The 26,988-nt window shown below is 36.0% G+C and overlaps 5 protein-coding genes across 5 annotated transcripts; 4 read left to right on the forward strand and 1 right to left on the reverse strand.

Moving 5' to 3' along the window:
• The first annotated feature begins 84 nt into the window (after positions 1 to 84).
• On the forward strand, positions 85 to 1,578 carry LOC124433764 (zinc finger HIT domain-containing protein 2-like). Its single transcript, XM_046983542.1, has 2 exons — positions 85 to 672; positions 734 to 1,578. The coding sequence occupies exons 1-2, from the start codon at positions 116 to 118 to the stop codon at positions 1,254 to 1,256; spliced, it is 1,080 nt and encodes a 359-aa protein (XP_046839498.1). The 5' UTR covers positions 85 to 115; the 3' UTR covers positions 1,257 to 1,578.
• Positions 1,579 to 1,586: 8 nt separating this feature from the next.
• On the reverse strand, positions 1,587 to 2,732 carry LOC124433765 (alpha-ketoglutarate-dependent dioxygenase alkB homolog 4-like). The gene is made up of 2 exons (XM_046983543.1): positions 2,400 to 2,732; positions 1,587 to 2,317 (listed from the first exon to the last, which is right to left on the reverse strand). Exons 1-2 carry the CDS (start codon positions 2,727 to 2,729, stop codon positions 1,811 to 1,813), a joined length of 837 nt encoding a protein of 278 aa, XP_046839499.1. The 5' UTR covers positions 2,730 to 2,732; the 3' UTR covers positions 1,587 to 1,810.
• A 158-nt stretch (positions 2,733 to 2,890) lies between these two features.
• LOC124435227 (leucine-rich repeat and WD repeat-containing protein 1-like) lies at positions 2,891 to 8,271 on the forward strand. Its single transcript, XM_046985169.1, is given in 16 exon segments — positions 2,891 to 3,148; positions 3,382 to 3,730; positions 3,860 to 3,961; positions 4,041 to 4,091; positions 4,142 to 4,262; positions 4,337 to 4,392; positions 4,480 to 4,615; positions 4,870 to 4,941; positions 4,944 to 5,174; positions 5,620 to 5,695; positions 5,765 to 5,896; positions 5,991 to 6,076; positions 6,302 to 6,363; positions 6,897 to 6,972; positions 7,050 to 7,165; positions 7,643 to 8,271. Coding segments are annotated over 16 exon segments (1,890 nt in total). The 5' UTR covers positions 2,891 to 3,056; the 3' UTR covers positions 7,775 to 8,271.
• A 2,635-nt stretch (positions 8,272 to 10,906) lies between these two features.
• LOC124434731 (E3 ubiquitin-protein ligase BRE1A-like) lies at positions 10,907 to 18,751 on the forward strand. Its single transcript, XM_046984630.1, is given in 21 exon segments — positions 10,907 to 11,203; positions 11,302 to 11,469; positions 12,030 to 12,099; positions 12,375 to 12,554; positions 12,714 to 12,829; positions 12,996 to 13,214; positions 13,986 to 14,204; positions 14,276 to 14,356; positions 14,463 to 14,498; positions 14,501 to 14,600; positions 15,073 to 15,116; positions 15,191 to 15,268; positions 15,757 to 15,968; positions 16,275 to 16,359; positions 16,601 to 16,783; positions 17,128 to 17,256; positions 17,417 to 17,566; positions 17,636 to 17,695; positions 17,771 to 17,842; positions 18,012 to 18,080; positions 18,428 to 18,751. Coding segments are annotated over 21 exon segments (2,661 nt in total). The 5' UTR covers positions 10,907 to 11,089; the 3' UTR covers positions 18,704 to 18,751.
• A 764-nt stretch (positions 18,752 to 19,515) lies between these two features.
• Positions 19,516 to 26,644, forward strand: LOC124434548 (ARF GTPase-activating protein GIT2-like). Its single transcript, XM_046984432.1, has 20 exons — positions 19,516 to 19,714; positions 19,806 to 19,939; positions 20,558 to 20,670; positions 20,750 to 20,855; positions 20,923 to 21,009; positions 21,081 to 21,211; positions 21,853 to 21,947; positions 22,023 to 22,068; positions 22,171 to 22,222; positions 22,299 to 22,371; positions 22,696 to 22,905; positions 23,131 to 23,204; positions 23,355 to 23,441; positions 23,506 to 23,622; positions 23,921 to 23,989; positions 24,076 to 24,183; positions 24,593 to 24,824; positions 25,018 to 25,192; positions 25,259 to 25,322; positions 25,944 to 26,644. The coding sequence occupies exons 1-20, from the start codon at positions 19,663 to 19,665 to the stop codon at positions 26,136 to 26,138; spliced, it is 2,220 nt and encodes a 739-aa protein (XP_046840388.1). The 5' UTR covers positions 19,516 to 19,662; the 3' UTR covers positions 26,139 to 26,644.
• The last annotated feature ends 344 nt before the right edge of the window (positions 26,645 to 26,988 follow it).

Raw genomic sequence — 26,988 nt, forward strand, 5'->3', positions numbered from 1 at the left:
AAAAGTCTTAATGTAGTTACCCCCCTTAATTATTTTAGAATTTTATTTGAATCGGGGGTGAGGATCACGTAAGGTGTTTCTCTTTCAATCAAGTTTCAAGTAAAACAGACTCAACATGTCTGTCAATTTAGCATCTCTTGATTTAGGTCTGAAATCTCACTCGAGACAAGTTTCAACTGTAAGTGTACGATTGAAAGACAATCTTGAAAATGAAGAGAGTGCTGATTTTTCAAAATTTACTGGCTGTGAACTTTGCTTAAAGAAAGTTTCAAAGTACACTTGTCCTCGTTGCAACGTGAAATATTGCTCTTTGGAATGTTATCGGGGAAGAAATCATGTTAAGTGCTCAGAAATGTTTTATAAAAGTTGTGTGATGGAAAGTCTGCATGGTCAAACGGTTGAAAATGCCGAACAACGGAAAATGGCAGAGATTCTTAAACGTTTTGAGAACGAAAAAGAAGAGGAAAGCTTCGACGAGTGTGGGTCAGCCTCCTTTGTTGGGGAAAATCTGGAAGAGCGCTTGAAAGGTTTAGATTTGGACCATGATTATGAGAAAATTTGGGAAAAGTTGACTGCTGAGGAGCAAAAAGAATTTGAGCGTGCATTGAATGATGGCTATATTGGTACGCTAGTTGATACTTGGATACCTTGGTGGACAGCTGCAGATGAAAGGTAATTGTTGTTGTTATGTCTTTCATTTGAAACAGTTAGTGATGTAATGTGTAAATTTTAGTGGCAATGAACCAATTGAAAGCAAGACCTCCAAACTCCCAAGATTGTTAAAGAATATCCCAGATTTGAATTGCCTTACTAAATCAAAGCCAGTCAGCAACCAGATTAAGTTCAATGTTGTCAACATTCTCTACAGTTATGCATATGTGTGTCGACATTACAATGGTTGTCTTGGTGAATTTCCTGTTGAAGCAGTAGAAAATATCTGGCATCTTTCTGTTGTGCTTGACCATGCCATAAACTTTGAGAGTTTAGATTCAGCACTGAAAAGTTCTGTGATCACTAGTCAGCAAAATAAACATTTGTTTCATTCCAAAGAATTTTCCATCTCCATAATTGATGATGTTTTGTTGTTATTGAAAAACAACAAGAAGGCTTGTTTTGTAAGCTTGGCTTTCTCAGACGTTCATAGACTACTTGCAAAAGCCTTGAAAATGAAGAATAGTTGGTCTTGTAGAAATTTGGATTCAAAACAATTTTGGTTTGGTAAAAAAGATAATGTTCATGTTGTGTTGGGTTCGTGAAAATAAGAAAGAACTATCCTTGCTTGTCCCCTTCTTCAAAATGGTGAAAGAAACAATCAACTTAGATCACAAGCTAATGCAAGAAGATAAAGAAAAGATGGAGAATTATCGGTGGAAGAATTCACGAAAAAAACTTATTGAAGAAATAGGATGAAACATTACAGAACTATTTAGGAAATAACTTGTTACTAATAGATTTTATGTCATTTAAAAGATGTTGACCATTCAGGTTATTGTAGCTACTCCCATTATTTCGATCTGCAAAAGCCTGTTGTGTTTTTTATAGAATTTGTGATCAATTAGTAAAACATCAAATGGTAAACATCCTCCTATTTCTTGCATGCTCATGTCTGTGGGAAAGATATGCGACACATAAGTGCATGATAACAGCTAATCAACTATGATTTATCTTCTTGATTTTAAACAGTTAGAGGACAAATGGTAAGGTGGACAAATGGTAATGCCTGCAAATCTTTCTCATGACTAAACTAATTGAGAGAATAAACATGGACAAACTCCACAAGATGATTCCCATGTTCAAAACATTTAGTTGACTACATTGATGAAGGTTGACCATTAAATGTTGATGCAATTTGTAACAATGATTCTCTTATTGTGGAATATGTTTCTCCAGTCAGAAATTCCTCTGAAAGCTCTCTCAATGTGATTGCAATACGTCTAGATGTGACATGCTCCCTCTTGATCCCATGCATCCATCTATGTCTGGCCTCACCCTCAAGGATTATAAGTGATCGCCTCGGCATGGGTATTTGAACCTCAGACGTAATATCCGAATGTGTAAGGGTGAGGGCAGTATTTGATAGTAGATTAACAGTAACAAGACGTTCTCCCCAAACCCAGATATCATCAATGTGAGGATCTATTGATGAACCTCTTTCAGGGCAATATTCCAGGTTGCATAACTCCACAGGATGGAAGTCATTCATATGCACGACATTGCTGTGTAATCTTTGAACAATAAATTCACAGAATTTTGGAAGACCAGTGAAATTGCCCGATTTCAATTTCCTTCTCTTGAAGTTCACTTTCGGTCCGAAGTCCTATGGATCAATAAAAAACAACTAAAACACACGTCAAGGAAGAGGATGACTTGAAGGGAAGCAAAGAGTTGATTATCAAGACCTGTTTGCGTCGTCCAGACTGTGACATTCGCCAAGGAAATTGATCTATAACTTTTAATATCATATCCTCTTCATCTCTTGTGATAAAATTCTCAATCACTCGAATGCCGGAGGCGAGGTTGGGATGAAAAAGGTCGGAGTGATTATCGACATTACATTTACAATTAAATTGTGTTTTTCTATACAATTTTTTACATTTATTACAAAAATGTAAATTCTTCTTAAGACTTAGATTCTCTTCATTTGGGTTGTCATTTTTTGAGCTGATAACACAGTTTTTCTCTTCGCAAATCAAACAGCTTCGTACTCCTGAACAAGAACAATTCGCCATTTTAGGATGGGAAACTTAACTCAATCCAAATTTTATTCTTAGTTCTGAAAAACTTCAGTTTATCTGCTTTAACAATGGTTCAAAATCCTAAACCAGGCCATGATCTAAACAGGGGTTTTCTCTAATCCATATTATCCGAAAGTGAATAAGCTAACTCAATCCGGTGAAAATAGCGAAATTTTGGCGTGGTGTTGAGAAAAATGAACGATACAATGGTGGAAGAAATGGTGGAAAATGTGAAATAGAAGCACGTGTAACTTTGTAATAAAGATGTCGAAGAACAGCACTTACAACACAAGGAAATGCCACGAAGTCAATTCTTAAAAAATGGGTCAAACCGTGGGAAAATCTGATATAGGAGAGCTCGAATTATGTGAAATTACAAGCTGTAATTCTCTAAAGGAAATCTATAAACTCAGGTGCGTGAGTCGTATAATAGAACAAATACATACAAAAAGATGGCTATTATCTCATTCATTTAATGTAAGTATGAGTACACTGGTTATAAACATTTGAAAATTACTTAAAGTTTCCACCGCTGCCTTTGCATTCCTTGATTTCAGTCATTTGTCTTACCAATTGTGTAAATGTCAATATATCTCTTTCTACAGATTTATTTAATTACATCATAAATGTATTTTTTTTGTCATAGTTTGCCTGGAGTAAATTTGGCATCTGTGAATGAGGCTGTTCTGAAAAAACTGACCAATTTACGTGAACTTGATATTTCAAATAACAAGATATCTAGTTTAGGCTTTCATGGCATCACATTGGGATTGTTGAAAGAACTCAATTGTGCATCTAATAATTTAACAACAGTTGATGACTTTGCTTTGTTTCCTAACTTGGAGATGGTTGATGTTTCGAATAATGTCTCCCTTGAAGTGGTTGATCGATATAAACTTGTCTCAATGTTGCCAAAATTGAAAGTCTTAGATAACATGGATGTATCAGTAATGCGAGAAGCTGTGAATAAACTTGATGGCGACTTAGCAACCAAGGTGACTTTCCTTTCTCTAGTGTTTAGTAGAAAAATCCCAATTTTCTTGACTTGAAGCAAATAAATAATAAAACAATGTTATAGTAAAATACACATTCACAAGGCTTTCATAAAACAATTTCCATTTGAGGTATCTGAGCATTGGAACACTCAGTTTGAGAATGCTTACATTAAATCAGAAAGTGAGAACTATAAAGAGGAGATTTTCAACATGTTTATCCATTCATTACAGGTTTGTTTTTTGAAAGCATGGATGCACTTCATACACATTGTTCACTGTTGTTCTTTAGTCTTAAATGTCTCTATTCCAGACAGATGTTGTAATGGGACCTCCAGCTCTTAAAAAATATAGGGAATATAAGGTGATTGAATGCATTGCTCCTCAAATACAGAAACTGTGGTTTGATTGAAGCATCCTAATTCTTTGAGTTTATTGACTTCAGTTGACACTTCTTGGAAAGAACATGCTTTGAAAAGAAGAAATGACCAAATGTTGGATATTAGGCCTTCCAAGGTTGTTAAGATGTCACAAGGTAGAGAAAATTCATATCTCGATCATCCAGCTCAGAACAATTTATAACATTATGGTCGCATATTTTTTGTTTAGACTCAGAGGATGCTATCTTTCAATCACAGAACTATAAACCTCAGTTCAAATCAAAGGTGAATGAATAGTCTTTGTGTTTTTAATCGGACGATGTGTTCATTTGCTTTAAAGGAATGATTATGTTTATTTATGGACATTTTCAGAGGACTGGAATAAACTTTGCACAGTCAGAATATCTTCTTTCCCAACTCTTGCAAACTCATTCTTTGAATAACGATCCAAATGATAGGCACACGCAGGTCTGGGCTTGTGAGTTTCAGCCTGATGCCAACAGTCCAGGTAAAATGTATAGCTCTGTGTTTTGCTATCTTTCTGGTTACCATTTGAAATAATCATGTCTGCATGCATGCATAAGATGAAGTAGGGATAAATGGCCAGTTGAAAACAATGAAGGACAATATTTTTAAACTATGTACTTTTAACATACATTCAAACTAATGCTACAAACTAATGGCATGAGCAACCGCAAGCTATTCTAACATGGTGTTTCAAAGTTATATGTGTATCAAACTAATATAATTCTTGTTGTGTAGGAAAAACAACCACCCTTTGTGCAACTTGTGGAGGTGATGCTGTTTGCTTTATTGAATGTAAAACTGGAGAAGTCACCAAAAGTACAAGCAACCAGGAGATGTGTTTTACTGTCTTGCATGGACAGTAGTTCCAGTGAAGGAAGCTTTCGGTGTACAGTACAGAACGGCTCTTGCTGTTGGCGGAAAGCTGTGTGAAATTAAGATTATGCAACCTGAGGATTTAGTTTGTTATGATAGCATCGAGGCACACGATGGTGCAATACAAAGTCTACACTTTCACCCAACAGAACCAACATGGTTATTCAGTGAGTTTGTTTCTTATCAGTTCATATTGTTTTTCTTCTCTTTCATGAATGGCTTTTGATTCTGATTATCTACGTATGCACCCAATGGCATACGTATCTCACACACAAAAATTTGGTCGTGCTTTGCAAGTGTGTTTACTCACTGCAAATACAAGGAAAAGAAATGAATGAATGATAAGGTCATGAATTATACAAAGCAGAACCCCCAAAACTTGGGTTTTCCACTGTGTGTATCACATACAATGGGTAAACTCTTGTTTCAACATCATTGCTTGTGTTATAGACAATCAAATGCTTGTGTATGGAATTCAACACCCGATCACTCCTGATAGAGACACTAGACCTTAGCACACAACATCAGGTCACCTCCTGATAAATTGTATTGTGCTTCAGACATAGATTGTATTTCAGTTTCATGGATCAAGTTTATTTTATTTACACACAGGTGCTGGCGATGACAATCAGATAGTCTTAAGTGAACTGGGTTTCTCAACATCCACCGCAACCAATCCAAAAGCAAAGTATGTATACGTATGTAAAATTTCGTTGTAATACAGCCACAAGAACCTAGCGACATCGTACGTTTTCAGTATTCTCATGAAATTAAAATGCTACGGTATCTTACGATCGCTTACAATACCACGCCATGGCGAAGTATTAGTCGGTGGAGGTGACAAAGGATGTATAGTATGGTCAATTGCTGCTTGTGCTAATAACAAAAGGTAAAAGATGCAGTGGACTATATTTATGTGGAGGAACAGTGTAATTTTTCACTAAGGCTAATTATTCAGACTGAATGTACTTCTTATGTTTCAGCGAAACTCCTCTTTACGAATTGAATTTCCCTGGAAAAAAGAAAGTTCCACTGGATTGCGTTAAATGTTTGAGTGATCACGTGATTGGTAAGGCTTCATTTTTTAGTGCAAAGTTTCCATGGAGTCTTTGCGATATTCGATATTCTATTACGAGTAGTGGCAGAAATTCAAGAGATGACTGGTAGTGTAAACTTTACGCGGGTGTTCCAAAATGCATGATTTCCGTTTTGTCAACTTTAATGCAATTTAGAGATTTGTTTGAAGAATTATTATTCTTTCTCGTGGAAACATTTAATGTGTTTTTTTGCGTAGCTACAAAACGAATTAAAGAACCGATGATTATGTTGTACTATTCTGAATCAAGTTTCCAAAAGGTAATCTACGTAATTTGTTATTCGAATGAAGTCAAATCGTAGGAAAGTTGCTTAGTTAAGAGACTAGAAACATCCATTATTTCGTCCAACTGTAACGATGCAACGAGTGTGTGTTTTTATTGTTGATTATCGCTAGCCTTTTGACCATTGATCTCTCGGAACTCTGAATATCATGTTAGAAATAAACTATAGGATACACCAATTGCTCTGTGGTAAAACAAGCCTTTCACACGTGAGCATATTCACGTCATTTTAGTGGTACTATTGTATCGTTACTATTATAAAAGTATCGTTACCATATGCCATAAACGCCCCAACTCATAAAATGTCGCCCTCTAAAATAAAAAAGTTGATGCGTAATTGCTCAAACTGCTCAAACTCGTCTTCTTGTTACCATCCATTTTGTAAGAAAGCTTTTTCATGTAGTTTTCACTTCTGAACATGTACGTATGTATGCAACGAAAAATTACCTAAAATAAACGATATCAATAAACGTACTTCTCTTGGCGATACTATTGCAATGCATATTTCAGAACGACGCCTCTCCTTCTTTTCGTCTTCCATGGAAAACAACCGACATTCCGTTTCTCAAGTTCAACTTCCGTCCCGGTAAGCTTGTGTCTTGTGTTCATTGCATTTTATGTAGACATTCGTGAAGTAGTTGCACAGTTGATTTGTTATAATAGATTGTGATATATTTATTGCCGGCGACGATCTTGGGCAAGTGTGGATGTACGACGTGAATAGATGTTTGTGCGAATCGAGACAAGGAAAGAAACTTGAGGAAGTTAAGGAAACTCAGGTACGTTTGTGGATGTTGTGATTTTCTACTATCTTCACAGTGATATATTTACCGAGATAAACGCCTGGGGCCGGTTGCACGAAGCCTGGATGGCGTTATCCATTGGATAAATTTTCAAAGTTGTAAAAAAGTTGTCAGAATTTTTCTTACGACAAAGAAGTTTCGTAATCTTCGAAACAGTGTTTTATTTCAGTGATTGTTTAGTTCGAATCTTATACTTTTTGCTTTTTAAAAGGTTTTGTAAAAGTTTAAAAAAACTTGCTATCCAATGGATAACGCTATCCAAGCTTCGTGCAACCGACCATAGTATTCCAAAAGCTCACTCGCACACACTGATTAGGATTTCATAATCACATCATAACTAGTAAAAGACAGTATTTTCATTTCATTGATTGCTTGGTTTGTCATTTTGCTCATTTGTGTGATTCCGTTCCTATGACTAAGCATGTGAGCATTTTTTCTTTTTTTTATCGTTAGAAGTTGAGTTGTCCCAATAGCACTGTAAAGACTTTTAATCACGTGTGCTCTAGCTCGGATATGGACTATGTCATCGCAGTTGCCGATAGCAACGTCGTGTCGATATGGAAGAGATTAAAGCCCTCGCCCTGATCTTCGGTTTAGTTTAATTCTCACAATGGAGCGCGAGGGAAAGAGTCTTTACGTGTAATTTAATCCAAATTTTAATTTTTATTTACATCCAAAGTCGGGTTATGTGGTCATCGCTTGTGAACAATTGACAGCTACCAAAGGTTCATTGTTGTTGTGTTTGTGTTGTTGTTGTATTTGTGTTGTCTTGTTCGTTTGATTTGATTTCAGTTAAGCTCTTCATGACAGTTAGACCACCTGATCTCATGTGAAAAAAAACTTTTATTTCCGAATGAGCTTGGACACGTATCTTTTTAGCTGGTAATTCTCTGCTGTAGCTAAGTTATTTAATCATTTCAACCTAATGAACATCCTCAATGTATCGATAGCTACTTTTACCTTTGAACGTGTTCAACGTAATTTTACTTAAACTACTGAACATCAATATAGTGGTGTTTTTATCATAGAAAATCTTCAGCCTAATGGTACTTACACAAATATACTTTTTCAATGTTGTGGTATGTTACAGACTGAAGTCGGTCAATGAACAAATGTATTCATGTGCTGTTTATTTATTGAAGTTTTGAAACAATCATTGCTTTAGTAAATACAGAAGATAAAACCCAGGCAGTTAGCATATCTAGTGCTGCGGATTCACGACCAAACTCCCCAAGTTCTTTATAAAACTCGTACCATTCTTTTTCGTGCTCGGGGAAAATGAATGACAAGACCTTAGTGCATTGAATTCGGTCATCCGCAGTGTGAAGCAACCTCACGGCTTCACTTGGTCGACAAGCACGAACCAATGACGTTATGCATTCTTCACGATTTAATGGCGACGATAAATACCCATCACCAGTAAGTAGGAAGATTTCAGCCAGTCGGTAACTCGGATATGCCTCGAGAATCCTCATGAAATCTGTCTTATTGAACTTTGCCACATTTCTAGCATGACTTGCGGCCATGTGCAACCGTCCCTGGCGACATAGAGAAGAAACCACCTTTTCATGAGCCTTGGCGTGTCGATATACGATTTCCGCCATTATATGGCAACCACATTTACAAACACGCTTGCATTTACAAAACTGTAAGATACAATCACCTAACGTGTCCGAATATTTAAGTTTATTTTGTGTAAACCATTGCATGACAAGGTCCTGTCTTTTTTCCGACAACGCTCTGACTATGGCATCAATTGATTCGGACGCAGAAAGTCCCTTTTGTCCTGTATTTTCACTGTTTGTAATAATAGCCTCGCAGTAGTGGAGAAGAGGGCTCATCTCACCAAGAAGTGGGTTTTGTTGCTTAAAACGTTCAAATGTCTGAGCAGTGCGTAAAATGTCCTGGGGCGAGCTTGCTGCAACTGCTGCTGCTTCTTCGTAACGACGCTGGGTGAACAGTTCTTCAAATTTCTCCATATGTTCCACCATTTCATCTTGTTCTTGCTCACCTTGCATTTCTTTCTCGCACGATTCTTTCATTAGTTTGTCTAATGCAATGATTTAAAATTGATCTCGTGGCGTTTTTTTAGTATAATTACACACGGCTTAAACTCTTAAGTCGAGTTCGATAGCTTGCAAAAAGACTGCTCTTACCTTCAAGTCCTTCAATAATATCGCTTTCAGCCTCACTATGTTTCAACGCAAGAAGAATTAGCTGTAATATAGTTGTTGGTTTTTTTGTCCTTTCCAAATCTCGTTTCCTTCTTTCCTCTTTTACTTTTTCCTCAAGTTTCAAGAGTTTTTCTTTCAACATATCACCTGTTTCAACAAGCGCTGCATAATATACTATTCTACATACTATGCTATATACTCCACTAAATATTGTACTACATACAAAACGTAACTGTTTTACGTGGATTGAAAAAGGAAAAGGATCTATGTAGCCTAGCAAGATATATTCAGTTACCTTGTATTTTTAAATCGTGTTTCAGTTTTTCTTTTTCCATGAGTTTCTCTATCAATTTATCTTTGGTTTTTCTGAGTCTAAAGCGTTTGTCAAAAAACTTTACAAGTTCTTGAACCTCTTTACGTAAGCGTTCCCATTCCTGTTTCAAAAAAATCACATCAGTTTGCTCTCTACTGGTATATCGTTGCAGAATTTTAACACGAAATTTCCCAAAACATTCGTTCTTTGTAAATAAATTTTGTTGAAAATCACGACCACGAATGGTCGCAATTGATTTACGGAGATCATGAAGTATTTGCTCAGAATCTTCTCTTCTTCGTCCAGGCATACCCTTTTGAGAGTGAACTCGAAGCCTTGCGTTTTCATCTACAAGAGTTTGTATCTTTTTTGCCAATTCTTCGATCCTCTTTTGGTAGTTCTTAATCGTTTCTAAGCCGTACATGTAATTTTTCACATTCCTTCGAATGAAGTCTTCAGAGTTCTGGCTTTCCAATACAGCTCTAATGCAAGTTTCGTACTCCAGTTTTATTGCTGAAAGCAGTGGCCCAAAGCAGCGGCTGTGGCGAATTATTTCTTCAAAACATTGACTGAAAATAGCACGTCTGTCTTTACGTGTTTCATGTTCAAGTCTGTCATGATCATGTAACTTCTCGCCCAGTTTTTCCTCCAATTTTGAAACGAAATCATCAACACTCTTTGCATTGATGTGCCAACCCAATGTTTTTGCATTAGATTCATCATCATAGTCCATCTTTTACGTTTTTAGCATTTAATTGTCGAAGCTATAAAATGTGAAGTTGCGAAGGTTTTCCAGTTTGACATGGTGATAACAGAACTGTTTGTACACGTCATTACTGTAAATATGAAATGGCCTCATACCGTGTACACGAGAAATTCAGCAGTATCACGAGAAATTCAAGTTTTACAAGATGAAGTTGTGTTCAATGAGAACTTTGCACTATTTATGTGTTGGTAGTTGCTGAACTAAAAAATCTTTAAAATCTAACGAACGTTGTTGTCTGGGATGAACCCATACAGAAATTAGAATGAAAGAGCTGTTTCGTTTTTTAAATGTGAATTATTATTAATGTATTAGTTGGCAACTTGCATAAAAATAAACAATATGAGTCATTAGTATATATAGTATATATCCCATTGAACAGATGATATATCCCTGTTGTAATCTTGTAATCTTGTAATCTTGTAATCTTGTAATGCCGTATTTCTCCAACCCAGTTTCCTAACCTTACGCCATTTTCAATATGGTCGCCTTTCTCATGTGTTTTCAAGTGCAACGGTTCCTATGATATACTAGTATATTTACGAATAAAAAACGCGAAATTACCAAGAATATTCATACCTGGTAATACAATAAAGCTTTCAGTGTACCTATAAAAATACGAGATTACTGGCTTTTGATCGAAAACAATCATGAAAAGAGCAAAGAGTGACGAGGAAGACGAAGATGGCAGTTCTGGAGAACCGTCAAACAAGAAATCTTTTGTTGCCATACCACCTGTAAACATTGGTCCAGTTTCTACAGAGGTTTTTGATTATGTTCCAATGTTTCTGATTCTTATTGTTCAATGTTTGTATTCGCTGAATTTTACTATCCTATGAGTATTTCATTTAATTGTTTACAGGAAGAAATGGATGTTCAGGTGTTGAAATTTCAAAACAAAAAACTCAGCGAAAAGCTCGAGGAAATAAAAATGGAAGAGGAAAGCTTTAAAATTCAGATTGAAGAGTTTAAAAAGAGAGAGAGGGACAACACCGAGTTGTTGTCTGTGATTCATCGTGCATGGAATCAGGTAGATAGTATGAAAAATGTTTCATGCAAGAATGATTTAGTGTTTTGAGTTTTGTTTTGAATAAGAACTGACTTTGGCATTTCAATATTGAACTCATCTGAAACCCAGTCTGGGAATATCAAGCCCATTCAAAATCTGGGAGGGAGCAGTATATTGCATCTCTATGTGTGGAGTGCTAAATGTTACCCAATGATATGCTTGTCCTTGGAAAAAAAAGGGGGGGCATGCTCCCCTTCCTCACTGTGTGGTCCTTGGTTGTAAAGTTATCTACGGTGTCCATTATCCAACCAACTCAAAGCTTACTTGTTTCAGCTTTTGATCCAATTCTAATCAAATGAATTTTATAAAATTCAACAAAAAGGAGAAGCTATGGGATATGTCATTATCACACATCCATGGAATAGATATGTTGATACCATTAGACGTGTTTTTATGTGTTTCATTACTATTAATTTTCACCAGTCTTCAGTGATGAAAGTGTCGTAAAATTATCTTTTAAGGACTTCAACATAAAATTTTACAGTGTTATATTTGATTTATTCCTCGAATTGACGTTCTAGATGGAAGAAGAGACAAGATTGTTAGTGAAAAGGTTTGAGCAACCTAGCAATGATGAAAATAAGGATTTAGGTACAGTTTGTTTGTGATCATAATGTTTGGATTAACCTGTTGCCATGATCTTATTGATAATCATTAGTTGATTGGTTATTACAGATTGACTGGTTGTTATTATAGGTCAATTTTCGACTATTAATTGAATGATCATAATTAAGTTAATGAACATTAACTGATTACTAATCATTGATTGACTAATAATGATTGATTGACTCGTTACCATAGCCTGACTGGTGACCAATTCACCCTGGGTATTACTGATCACCATACACAAATTTTTTTTACGTCAGTTCTAGATGATATGACCAGTATATCATTCATCAACCATCTAAAGCAAGTTACACCAGCTGAGAGAGAAGATGAGTTGACAAAAAAGATATCCGCTTCAAGAGACATCATTGCTAAACTTCTTGAGCTTATCACAAATGCCAATAAGAATAATAAAGAATTAATCACAAAACTTAATGAAGGTAATGTGCTACTTGGTATGTATCAGAAAGAATGCTCTTTTTGCTGTTGACTAATATGGACTTGGAAGCAGGGAAAGGGGAAGCTGAGAGCAATGATTGGCAGCATCAATTGTGATCAAAGACCAAATATATTAAAATAATCTCATCTTGTTTAATTAGAGGATTCGGTGGAAGAAGTTACTAAAGATTCGATGAATGGTTTGGTAAGAGAGAATGAAAATCTTCGCAATTTAGTATCATCGCTTCAGCAGCAACAAACAACGAACTCCTTGGAGGTTTGTCATTGGCTCTCATAGATAGCAGTTCATCTCAATTGCTTCCAATCTGGATTGCTAGTTTACTGGTCCAGATTGTTTTTAGCGAAAAGGACTTGAACAAACGGTGCACGAATCGTCTTCCATAACGCGGATTTCATTTCTTTTTTGTTTGTTTTACCTTTAGTTTGCGGAACTTCGCGATAAGTACGCCATCACTCAAAACGAGCTGTCGGAGAAGAACACTAGCCTACAGGAGGCGGAGTACGATCTTCAGAAACGAAATCATCGCGTCGAAAAACTCATAAAACGTTTGACTGAAGTGGAGAAACAGTGCAAGAGCCTTCCCGTTGGGGTAACAAGTGAAAGAGTTTTCAAGGGTGAACAAGCTGTTAATGCTGGCGAGGTAACACGATCATGTATGATGTGAAGTTTGTTGAACTATACGTCAAATATATCGGGAAAGTTATCTTCCTCTAAAACTTGAAGTTAGCAATTCAACTACTCTCAATCTTTTCACCCGCGGCTTAAAAAAACTTCGGGAAAGTTATCTCCCCCCAAAACTTGAAGTCAGCAATTCAACTAGTCTCAATCTTTTCACCCGGCGGCTTAAAAACTTCGGGAAAGTTATCTCCCCCCAAAACTTGAAGTCAGCAATTCAACTACTCTCAATCTTTTCACCCGCGGCTTAAAAAAACTTCGGGAAAGTTATCTCCCCAAAACTTGAAGTCAGGAATTCAACTACTCTCAATCTTTTCACCGGCGTCTTAAGAATACTTCGTTACTATAGTGTAGCTACAGTTAAGTAGCTACAGGCATGCTCCTAAATCAACCTTTCTTCAATCTCCACTCGTTGCTTGTAGATATCGGATACAGAAATATATTTATGGATTTACAGCCTGTGCATCTTCAAACCAAGATCTATACATCCTCTTTACGTTCATAATACGTAACGATCTTTATTAAACATACCTATCGTCACGAGTCATCACGAAATCTTCATCATAGGAGGAAATCTTCTCATTGCTGCTATATCTTTCTTTTTGTGATCTGCTTTTGAATGCCCACCCCCCCCTCCCCAAACATCTCTATTTCCTTAAACACGTGCAAAGACTTCATTTGGTACATCGCCTTTTCATTCCTCGTAGAAAATTTTGGTATGGTTTATTTTTATCAGGCAATCAAGATGCAGTCTGATTACGAAGAACAAAAATTGCTTGCGGAGCAACGCTTAGCAGAATTGGAAAAACTGACGGAAAACCACAAGCTATCTTTGGAGGAAATCGAGAAATACAAAATGGAAGCATCCCAAATTCCTGAATCAGCTGTTCTTCAGTCTGTACCTTACAGGACTTTACAGTCGCAATACTCTGTCATCTTCAATGAACTTAATCTGGTATGCTAAATATTTTGTGATACGTGATTTTACTGCATACCACAACAATGAAATATACTGTTGCAATCTAGGTCCGACAGCAAATCGAAGAGATTCGGAGGATTGCCAACAACAGCCGAACACAGCACATTCTTCAGTTGGAGCAACTGGAGGTAAATTTTCACGAAACATTTGTTTTACGAAATCCATATGTTCGATTGTCTTGTCTTTTGACTTGTCTTGTAGATGTTTCTTCCCGTATTTTTTCCTTGTTTTTAGAACGAAAGCTTGGCTGTTCAGAAAAAGTTTCAAGCTGAGAAATAGCTCGCGTTGAGGATGCGTTGATGCAAGTACGACGCGACTACGAACTGCTACGAATGAAATACGAACACTATTTGAAAACCAACGAACAGACTGGTGAGATGAATTTGTATTTTCTAGTGCAAAGTTTCCATGTAAACATTGCAGTATCCTTCCATATTATAGTTTATTTCGTGAGTCGTACTCTTTTACGTGAAATAAAATTCAAAAAAATAAAATAAATTTACCAACCATTTCAGTATTGATTCAAATTGTTTGTCCAATGGCAGTATTTTTTGAAAGTTTGCACTATCTTTGTATCCCTAGTATTGTTTGCAATAGAAAATGATGAAACTTATTGTAGACGTATTTTGTTTGATTCAAATCACCTTATGACACTTCATACTTCATACATTAATAATGAATTGGATACATCAATTTAGGGTAGAGCTGATACACATTTATTCTCCTACAATTCAAAGACCGTTCATTTAATTTGCTCTACGAATTGTGTTTTTCAGACAAGGGAAGTTTGAATTTTTGGTTTTGATTATTCGTTACTTAGTTTCGTTTCATCTTTCTGATGTAGCACCGATGATCAAAGAAATGGACTACATCATTAAAAGTTTACGGGTTAGGAAACATCAAAAGCACAATAAACTGCGTGGTAAAACACTTCTTCTGATAAATTATTGATTGGTTTTTAGAACAGCAACAGACAACTGAAAGGGGAAGTAGCTCGTTTCAAAACAAAACTCACGAAGGAAGAAGAACAAACTCAAAGGGTACTGTTATATTGTTTATTTCATGCATGACACGAATTGCTTGAACAGAGTTGTAATGTAAACTTCTGTTCCTACAAGTTTTAAAAATTTTCTTAACGAAGTCAGATAGGGCTTTGATTGCTTGACTATAGCAACTTCGTTTGTTATTGAAAACGTTTTATGTGTTACGCTTTGTTTTGTTTAGTATGCGTAGACTTTCGCAACCTTTAAACTAATAACCTTTATTATCTAACAACTTAATTTTTATGGTATATAGAATAACGCGGCCGTAACGCCATAAGTATATTTAGCCAGGCCTTGGGGAATGTACATCTTCTCTACCTCATTTTCTTTTGAATGGCGTAACAGCGATCATACCACCGATTAATTTATTGGCAGATTACTTCGTAATAATTATTGTGTGTTCCTTGCTTCATGCCGTACTTTATCAGCATTCTCGAAGCCTTTCGATTTCATCATTCTGATGTATGTCTTTGTACGCGTTTCAGTTGCATGCAGAACTTGAGAGCATAATATCGGGCAAGAACTCTATGAAAACAGATGTAGAAAAACCGGAGGAAAAGTCGACGGAAGTGGACTTGACAAAAGAGACCACTCCTACTGGGGCAGACGAGGTCAAGACAGAGGGCGAAAACTTGCAGGAAGATGGAGAACTGCCTAAAGAAAGCGACGAATTGAAAACGTTGAAAGCGGAGCTCAAGTAAGATACGAATTCATATTATTCAACGGTATGCAATGATTTCCACGCAGGTAAAACAAAGTAAATATTGATATTATAAAGTATTTTGCATTGAGATCATATGAAATATCAAGTAAAATCTGGAGGTCGTATGCAGTAAAGTTTCTTTAAAAGTAATCGATTATACACAATTATACACAATTAACATAATTATACTTCTTGTGTAAATTTCATGTTATCCATGCGAACAATTTGTGGGAAAAAGCTCATAGTTTTTTTATGATACGTTTGCGTCGATGGCATTTTTATGCATGCACTTGTTACCAGGCTCTCCCAAGAAACTGCGCAAGAAATGAAAATCATATTGGATGTATACAAGTCCGCGTCAAAAGATGATCGCGAAAAGTTCGAGGTAGAAAAGCTCTTTATGATCCCCATACATGCATATATGAAATAATTAAACATAATATCATGTGATGGAACTATTAAGAACGTCACGGACTTCGCGTGATATGATATAAAAGGTGTTATACCGTAGATCCCATAGGATATGAAGGGATTGAATATAGATTTAAGTGAAACGTTATGTTAGGTTGGTGATAGAATAGTATCATTTTAATGAAAGATAGTATGCAAAATGATACTGCTTTTAGCTCTTAGAAAAGGAAAAACGTCAAGAAAACGAGTTAGAGGATCTCCGCCATCAACTCAATGAAAGAACAAAAGAAATCGAGAAATATAAAGCGGGAGCAACGGATGAACTGACAATAAAACGTCTCAAGGCTGCGAATGAAACCATTGAGATGTTACAAAGAAAAATTGCTGCTACTAAACAGGTAGTTATATTTTATTGTTCAAATAGATGAAGTACACGTTACAGTAATTTGCCATAAAGGAATACATACAGCTTGGTGTCCAGTCATCACTTCTCATTGGTCATAGAAAAATAATATGTTACTCTGTAATCAGCCATTGAACTGGTATTGAGTAATCAACCGTGGAGAAATGCATGCTATTCTATAAATAGTTTTAAAAACTGCTCGTGGTACTTTATTCATCCATAGACAAGTGTATACTAAATTGCAATCAGCCGTACAGACGTTCACGCCATTCTGTCTTCACCAGACGCATTTACAGAATTCCAACCGTCTTAGCTTGTTTTTGAATCGTAACGTTTTAGGAAGAAGACGCTCTTTTGTCCGAGATGGAGTTTACAGGACAAGCTTTTGAAGAAATGCAGGAACAAAATATCCGAGTCTTGCAAGAATTACGTGAAAAAGAGGAGGCAAATTTAAAATTAATGTCCGAAGTAAGCCAATTTTCGTTTTAACTTTTCTACAAGACTCCGCTGAAAAATGCTTTGAAAACATCATCATGAACAATCGTTTTTTCGATACCTGAAACGGGTAACGATATTTATGCAGTTGTTGGTTTTGTTTCTGTTGATGTTTATTCGTTTCTTATTGTAGCGTATCAAAGGAGATCAGATTCAAAAGCAGTTGAAAGAAGAAAAGGATGTGATGGCAGATCAGATCACAGCATTGAACTCTCATATAGATGCTCAGGAACAAGTGATCAAGAAGTTGGAGGAACGAGAGAGAAGTTTACAATCAACGCTGGTATTGACTAGTGGAAACATCTATTGTTTCGTGTCCAGTGGTTAATTTATGATGGACATATTTTTTCAGATTTCCATCGACAAAGAACTCGTTCTTCGACAGCAAGCCATGGACTTGCACAAAAGAAAGGTGCTTGTCTATGCTTACGCAGTAGAATATTTTAACCGCTTATTTATGCGTCCGGACTTTAACAATTTTTTATAGGCCACCGAAAGTGCTCAAACTGCACAGGATTTCAAAATACGCATCGAGTCTTTTCAAGTACAGCTGCAAGAGGTTTGTATCGGTTTGTAGTAGACTACAATTTGACTAAATCTATTTTGAAACTCTTCATTAAAATTCCAATATCAATAAAAAGGGCGTTCACCATACATCTGGGACATTGATTTATGGCGTGTCTTCAATTTTGCAGTTTGTAAACTTTATAACTGTTATGTGTGTGTAGGCGGAGAAATCATTAAGGGGAAAGACTCGATCTCTAGAAGAAGAAATATTTCGTAGTCGAAGAATGCAGGTATACGTGCCCTCTCGTCCAAATATGCTATCATTGTAAGATATTTGACCTATCGCTCAAAATTTGAGACCAATATCTATGCATTTTCGCTGAAAAATAGTCTGGGAGTAAAGTATCATAATATTGGGGATTTACTCGCTATGAAAGTCAACGAGCATTTTTTCTGGTGGTGGTGGCTCGTTTTATTCATGTAGAACTTTGAATGTTATCTTGATTTCTATGGTGTTTTGTGTGTAAATTTTAAATATTTGTAATACTTAACGTTTTTCAGCTGGAGTAACTTAACTAGGCTGCAATTTATCTATCTACGATACTGCCTGTTGATTTATAAAGCTTCTTCCCATTAGGAGGAAATCTCGAGTTTTAAACGAAAACTGGAAAAACAGAAGAAGATGGACATCTATGGTACCGCGGATGAGATTTTACTTGAGGAAATCAAAGAATACAAAGCAAGATTAACATGTCCTTGCTGCAACACAAGGCAAAAAGACGCCATATTAACCAAATGTTATCACATTTTCTGTTTTGAATGTTTAAAAACACGTTACGACACGCGGCAAAGGAAATGTCCCAAGTGTAACGCGACATTTGGGAACAATGATTTTAAGAAAGTTTATCTGTAAAAGTATGTTATTGATCAAGAACAATACACTTAGCACTTAACTCTTCAATTTCATTGACCGGAAGTTATTTTTTGACGTATTTCACTTTCTTAAAGCTGTCCAAAACCTACATGCAGGAGTTTTTTATCGCATTTGCCGCCACTAAACAATACTGGTGTAGATTGACGTGCTCTGTTTACATAGGAAATTATTTATTTCCACGGGTGCTTCTACTTCAAGTTTCATAATCGCTTCCGTTTGTAATTTCAGCGATAAACATCTATTAAAAAATATTTTTGGCTATTATCCAGTCCTATTTTGCCTTGTAGGTAATTCTTATGTCACAGGAATGGTAATTGTTTTGTACTTGACGACGTATTGTTCTACTAATTATGGTTCTGAGAACATTCTCAAATTTTGTAATTTACATCTACATTATTAATTCGAACAAAAGCAAGATAAATGAGTAGATGAAAGCTTTTCGACATTATTTACACGCGTTTGTCTGCGGTCTTTAGTTTCCTGTCATCACCAAAATGGATTGATTACATGTTTTACTGTGACGTACTAGAAACAATTTATCTTTTTATTTCTCTCCTTTGTAAGACCAAATACAAGACATTCCTGAAAACCGAAGTGTTTTCACTTGCATTTTGTTAGATAAAATAATAAGGTTTTCTAGAAAGTCGATTTTGGTGTGTTTTTGTCAATCAAACTACGTGTGAGACTGATCCCTCCATCTAAATTTACTTAAAATGCTCTAGCTGGCGCATTGCGCATGACGTTTGAAATATTTCTGCTGGCTTCGCAAGCACAGGCGCATTGGAGGACCAACCTTCAAAATGAATAGTGTAGTAAAAGATGCTAAATAAGTCGTACGTTTTCATTAACATTAAAACCCTATCTTGATCATTGAAATGGTGAGAAGGATATCAATGTGAAGTGCGGCAAATCTATCTTCTATTAGAAAGCAAAATCTAATGACTTCTCGGGGAAAATCGGCCGACATTTGTGCTGATTGTAGTGCGCTTAGTACGTATCCATTAAATTCTGTTAATGTGTTTTTAGTGCCTAGGTTTAAAGTACAATAGTACGTGTTTCATCTGTTCTTTCAATTTTGTAGATCCATCATGGGCCTCGATAAATCGTGGGGTTTTTATTTGCAATGATTGCTGTGGAGTACATCGCAGTTTAGGTCGACATATCAGTCAAGTTCGTCATCGAAAACATGGAAATTGGGCACCATCTCTGTTAAAAGTAAATATTTATCACTGCTAATTCGTTCGCTGTCTATTTGTGTTAATATCAGTTGACAGTAGTTCTGTCTTGAGAATATTGACACTGTTGTACACTCAACGAGTATCACGACGAAATCAGGTGTCAAAATCTCGATTTTGTTTGAATCACAAGTGTCTTGATAATTCATTTAATTTTATAGCGCTTCTTCTATGAGCGCTTCTATGCTCAGATTTTTTATCGTAGACACTTAAGTTGTGAATCTGGTGAATCAAATGTAATAGAAATCAAAATAGCTTTTCTTTGGCACGTTTACATTCAACATCGTTCCCTGTCGCTTGACAAATTTAAACACGGAAATTTTGACAATGAAAGTAAACAAACCCATGATACAAGCGATACTTTGCTCACTGTTTGAATTGTCTAAATTATTCATTATAAAGGAAGACTTTCCTCAAATAAACGTTTTCCTAGAATATTTCGTTGTGTTTATAACTCAAATGCATCAACTATTCATAAATTACAAGGACAAAGGAAGTTCCTCTTTGTAACTATTACAAAATATAAATATTCTTTATATCAGGAAATAGTTTTTGTTTTCCAAAATGATTTCAATTAATTGATGAATCTTTTACAAAGATGGTCAATACGCTTGTGGCAAATGGATCAAATTCAATATGGGAACATTCATTGCTTGATCCTAACCAAATCAAGAGTGGAGTACGCAAACCAAATCCTAAAGACACTGTCATGTATGTTGGATTTTTTGTGAGAACTCAATATTTTTGTTATATTGAAAAGTTAGATGAAGTGCTTATACTACAATTGTAGACCCACAAAAGCAAATTTCATCCGAGCTAAATATCAAACACTTTCATTTGTCCATCGAATGCCTGGCCGTGATGATGATGAAGCCTTTACAGCCGACCTTAGTCAGGTATGAAATGTATTTCAAAGCTAGCTTGTTCACAAGAGCTCTGAAAAGAAGTTCATTTCTTCTTTAGCAACTTCATTCAAGTGTTCGAACCGGTAATTTAGAAACTTCTTTGAGGCTTTTATCGTTGGGTGCCCAACCAAATTATTTCTTTCAGGTAAATTATTAAAGCACACACATACAGCAGTCTCTTTCATATATGCATCAATTAAATCTTGATTCCTCTAGGAAAAAGGAAACTATCCACTTCATATAGCTGCCAACTCTGGACAACTGCTACAAGTTGAGTTGCTCTGTGTTCATGGTGCTGACCCATCATTACTTGACTGTGAGGGAAAGGCTCCACTTGATTATGCCTTGTGAGTAAGAGTAACCTGGAAGATATGTTCGGTTTTCAATGGCATCATCAGCATAATAATTGATACTCATATATGCATGTTTTGTCAAACGAAATTCTTTGAAATCAGTTGTTCTTAGGGATCATAACATGCATATATGAATATTATCTTCCTCACATCTCGAGCTGGCAATGCAAGGTCAATCTTTTTGCTTAAGATTATTCCTTCTTTATGCCATTTTGATAAGCATTTTAGCAGTAGTGTGGCCAGCTTGCTTGTTTAATCCAACAATGTAATTTTACTATGTTTACTATGTGAAAACAACAGATTTCAAAGGAAATCATTGATAGAATATAATATGAAGTTTGCTTAGCTGGACTGAAGTTTTCAGGTTGGCTACTATTCTAGTCATCAAATTATTCAGCCTGTCGTCAAATTGTTTCGATAAGAATGTAGGAGCATTTTTTAAAAGATAATCAATGTCTGTGATTTCAATGAAAGTAAAAGCCTAAGAAATTTGTCGTGACAATGGAAAATGTTTAATATTGCTCTGACTGGAAAATGTGATCTCATTTGAGAAGAGGATATGTCTGTCTAGTCTGTATTCTATTTCATCTCTCTACAGTTTTCTTCATTCTTTTATCAATGTTTTTGTATATAAGGGATGCTGGTCACATGACAGTGGTTGAAAGACTCATTAACATACAGTGTGAAGTTACAGACAGGCTTACATATTACTTGTGTGGAAGAAAACCAGGTAAGATTGTGGGCTCAATTGTGGTATTTGGACCGTTAATATGCAATATTGGTCATGTTCATGATTTGCTGTTAGATCACAAAGATGGACACAAATTTTTCATTCCTGCCATGGCAAACAGGTATTAATATATGTCAATTATTACAATAATTTATATTGTGTTTATATATAACAACATTTATGTGTCATCTTTTACTATTTAGTAATTTTTACTTTTTTATAGTTCTCTGGATTTATCAGAAAATGCCAAACTTGCCAAACAAAAGTTACAATTGGTATTGTTTTGTGGAGTTTTTTTTTCAACAAACACCTTTATTCATCATGCAACCATCATTTTTTTCTTTATATCAGCTTAGTAATCATCTTTTCGAGGAACTTTCGTCTGATGTGTATGATGAAGTTGACAGGCGAGAAACTGATGCTAGTATGTATCGTTATTTTGTCTTTCTTACGAAATGAATGAAACGAATTCAAACATGCTGACTTTAAAAGGTGCATCTAATTTTATCTGATTGCAAATGTGAAACGAATTAAATTTCATATTAATATCCTAATTATAGAAAATGGGTATATTGCAAAAGGGTATTTGTTTGCCGGTGGTTGGATCGTGTTCCTTAAACATTCCAACATGCAATCGACAAAGGATGAATCTCGCTCCCCCCTGTTTAAATACGTTTTCTAATAGTAATCACGTGGCGTGCAATGTAAATAGCGCAAAGTGAGCGAACATCTTTTTATGAACTTTCAGCTTGGATAGCGACCCAGAACCATAGCGATCTTGTCAACGATCGTACGGCCGTTCCATTTCTACCTGTAAATCCAAGCTACTCGTCTACAAGAAACCAAGGAAGACAGAAACTCGCCCTTTTTAACGCCCAGGAATTCTCGACACTTGTTCTGGACATAATTATTGATGCAAGGCGGAGAGAAATGGGATCGCAACTTTTCTTAGATGATGGTACGAATATACTTAACGTCAATTAACGGATGTTGAGTCTTGTGCAGACATTACCAAGAGAGGGGAGGAGGGAGGTGGGAATTAAATCTCTTCTGTACATTTCTCATTTATAAATTTTCATGACGAAATCTCTGAACTGATCCGTGTTGACCTGGCTGCATCTCGTTACAATGTAGCTTGTTTTATTTGGAGGCTAGACTCCTGGCATTTGTTGCCTTTCTTTAGATGATCTCGGAAATGAGTTGGAGGGAGACGGCCATGACTATGACGAAGTCGCTAGCGATGATGGAATACTCGAGGTAATGCAAAGTGATCTATATGACTGTTTGAATAAGCTGCAATTTTGCTCGTTGTGCTTAGTGTATAAATGTCTGAATAATCGTCTACTTTTTCACTGCTATTGTTGTATTGGTTAAAAAAGTACACATGTTTGCACTTGATTATTCCAGCCAATCAATGAGTCCGAACCAGTCAAGGAGAAACATAAAGACAAAGATGTCGATGCAGAGGAAGTTCGCAAAACAGAAATTGCTGAGGTACATTGCTCGAGTCTGGGCAACATTGACAATCCCCCCTTATCGACATTCTCGCGTTTTTCAGGAAAAAAAAGATTCCCGAACGTTTAAGACGGAAATACCTAAACCTAGCGAAGAATATAAGGACTTCGTGCCGATTGCGCAGTACAAGAAATTACAGAAATCATTTTTCGAGTCACAGGTGAGAGATGTTTGTACTTTGTTTATTGTCAAACTGAACGACTGATCGGTGATGGGTTTTTTCTAGCATCCATTGTTTCCTTCCTTACACTTAAATGTAATCATATCTTTGTCAATGATATAAGACATGCTTGCAATAGAGAAGTCAAACTGATATTTTGTTTCAGCTATGCAAATGTATTTTTGTACTCATACGCTGGAAAAATCAATGAATTTATTTTACTTTGAAGTTTGTATTGCAAGGGCGAAAGTTAGGGCTGGCTTTGTCATTGCTTTCATAGAAGATCTTGTCTATTTAGGAAAGAGTGAATGAGCTATCACGCGAGAAGGAAGACTTGCAAAACGAGGTCAATGTATTAAAGGCAGTAGTAAGTATACCTTCGAATTTTGAAGACTTCCTCCACAATAATCTCTGTTATTTCTGCAATTTTTGTCAACATTTTTATCGCCCTAGGTACAAACCTTAAAAGAAGAGATTTCAAATCAAGACGTTTTCTCGTCACAACATCGCCACTCCATGTTTGGAATTCAACACGTCAGTGATGACATGATCACAACTAACGTGAGTACGACGACTTTATGTAAAGTCGTTGTAAAAACAACGATAATTTTTTATGCACCCGTGCTTAATTCAGGTGTAGAACAAAGAACGGCTGCATCTTGAAAAGTGTTTTTTTTCTGAAACGCATATGACTTTTGAAATCATCTTTATTGGCAACAACTCTACTGACAACATCTCTATTGACAACATCTCTATTGACAACATCTCTATTGACAACATCTCTATTGACAACAACTCTACTGACGACATCTCTACTGACGACATCTCTACTGACAACATCTCCATTGACAACATCTCCATTGACAACATCTCCATTGACAACATCTCCATTGACAACATCTCCATTGACAACATCTCCATTGAAATCTCTCTTAGTAACTGTTCGGTTGATTATGTCTCACTTAATCAGGGTCATGAAAGCAAAGTTGGAGATGACGAGGACTCCGAGGATGACATGGTCGAACTAAGCGAAATTAAAAGTTACGAATCGCCCAGAGCCTTGCTGGAAAAACCTCGCGAAAAGGCTGACTCCGATTCGTCAGCGAAGTGTTACGATAATCTGCCGACAACACCTCCGAAATCTGTAGATAGTGAAACTTCCATTCAAGGAGAAGAAGAAAAACCACTATTGGATTCTGAAGGTTTGAAACTTATGAGACATTTACTCTAAAAACAACTCAGCTATGTATCAACTATCCAGTTTAAAAATTACTTGAGTTAAATTTAGTAAAGTTTGTTGGTAATCCTTAATGTATGTAGGATTTTTGGTTAGTTATATATTTTAAATATTTTACTAGAATTTTTGGGCAGTCATATCTTTTAAATATTTACTAGACTTTTCGAAGGAAGAGTTAGAAAAGGAAGCCACACGGATCATGATTGAAGCAGATAGTCTGATAAACTTGTCTCAACCGCGACTCACGAAAGAAGAAGTCGTTTTATGTACAGAACAAATAACGAAACGCATACAGGAATTGCTACTTGCAGCTCAGGCGGGCAAACACAACAGGTATGGAAGTAGTGTTGGCATTATCTGTTGGAAATTCAATCTTAGTTTTTCCAATTACTTTTTTAGTTTTATACCATGCTCGAACAATATCTTATTCGCGGTCAAGAATATGACGTCATTATTTCCCGAGGTAAGATAAACAATAATCATAGAAGTTATAATGTTGCCAGGGGGGTAGCGTTTACTCGCGCATTCTCATCCGAGTATATGGGAAAACTCTTGTTGAAAGGGGTTTTCCGATTGAAGATTGTAGGCAGTAGAGATTTTGTCAATAGTCAATGTTGTCAATGGAGATTTTTCAATAGAGATGTTGTCAATAGAGATTTTATTAATAGAGATATTGTGTATAGAGATGTTGTCAACAGTGAATTGGTAAATGAAGATTGTGTCAATAGAGACGTTGGTAATAGAAATGTTGCCAATAGAGATATTATCAATAAAAATGTTTTTAGTAGAGATGTTGTCAATAGACATGTTGTAAATAGAGGCGCCGTCAAAAAATATTTTGTTAATAGAGATGGTGTCAATAATACAGATGTAGTCAATAGAGATGTCAGTGGAGGTTATAGTTTGTAGAAATTTTTTTCAATGGATACGTTGTCGTAAGTGTCAAACATAGTGTCAGTTTGTCAATTTTGATGATGGAAATTCCTCATTAAGATGTAAGTGGACATTTGTGGATTGAGAGGATATATTCATGATATAAATGAACATCGTTGCTAGACGAAGTTTTGTATATCTCTATAAACAGAATCCTCCAATGATTGCTGTTCAAGCAGCGCTGGATCTTATGAATCGTAGCACGGTACGACTTGAAGTTGAATGTAAAAACACGGTTTTACCAGAGAACTCTATTGACATGGCGCAACTTACGCAACAAGTGATTCAATGCGCCTACGATATCGCAAAGGCCGCAAAAGAACTGGTAACTACAATAGCCTACTGAATTGATACACGATGAAACTTCTTCACAAGTTTTATGTCGTGACAGGGGATGGAAATATGGACTAGGAAGAATATATCTCGATCAATCGATGATAGTTGAAATTCTTGCGTTTTCCATTATAGAAGTTTGATTTGTCAAACGCCCCGCATTAACTTTCCAAGCTGGAAATTTGCGATAGTATTTCATTTTGATATTGGCTTAAATTAACTTTTAACTTTCTGACATTACTCTCGTAATTCATTGGTGATTCATATGTAAAATATACGAGGTAGACGACATTTTTCAACCAGCGGTCTTCTGTGCTGGTTATCTAAGTGCGTTTATACAATATAACTCACGCTGTTAATATATAGCTCGTTTCCAGTTAAGATCAATGGGGGGAAAAATTCTGGTCTATTTCAAATGTTCTTTAAACTAGTGCTCATCAGATCGTATGATTGAAATGTACATAAAATTTCGAACGTTATATTTTTTATTAAGTAAACGAACGGTGGTTAAATAGTTAATGAAATGGCTGTTTCACTGTTTGTACAGGATGAGATCCTTCGAATTGTGCCTCTTTGTAGCTACTGTTCATGGTGATCGTGTTCCTCGAAGATGTGTCGTTTTATTCTCCACTTTGCTTGCTTTTTGCTTGAAAGATTTTATTCCACAAAGCAAAAATCCCCTTTTCTTATGTTCATTTCGCGATGATTAGTTGATATTATTTTAACACTTTCTAATAGACATAAAGGTATACACAAATGTAGACACAAAGGTAGACATAAATGTAGACACAAAGGTAGACATAAAGGTAAACACAAAGGTAGATATAAAGGTAGACATAAAAGTAGACACAAAGGTAGACAAA

Source organism: Xenia sp. Carnegie-2017, unplaced genomic scaffold (assembly GCF_021976095.1).
Source record: "Xenia sp. Carnegie-2017 unplaced genomic scaffold, XeniaSp_v1 HiC_scaffold_14, whole genome shotgun sequence".
Classification (NCBI taxonomy): Eukaryota; Metazoa; Cnidaria; class Anthozoa; order Malacalcyonacea; family Xeniidae; genus Xenia; species Xenia sp. Carnegie-2017.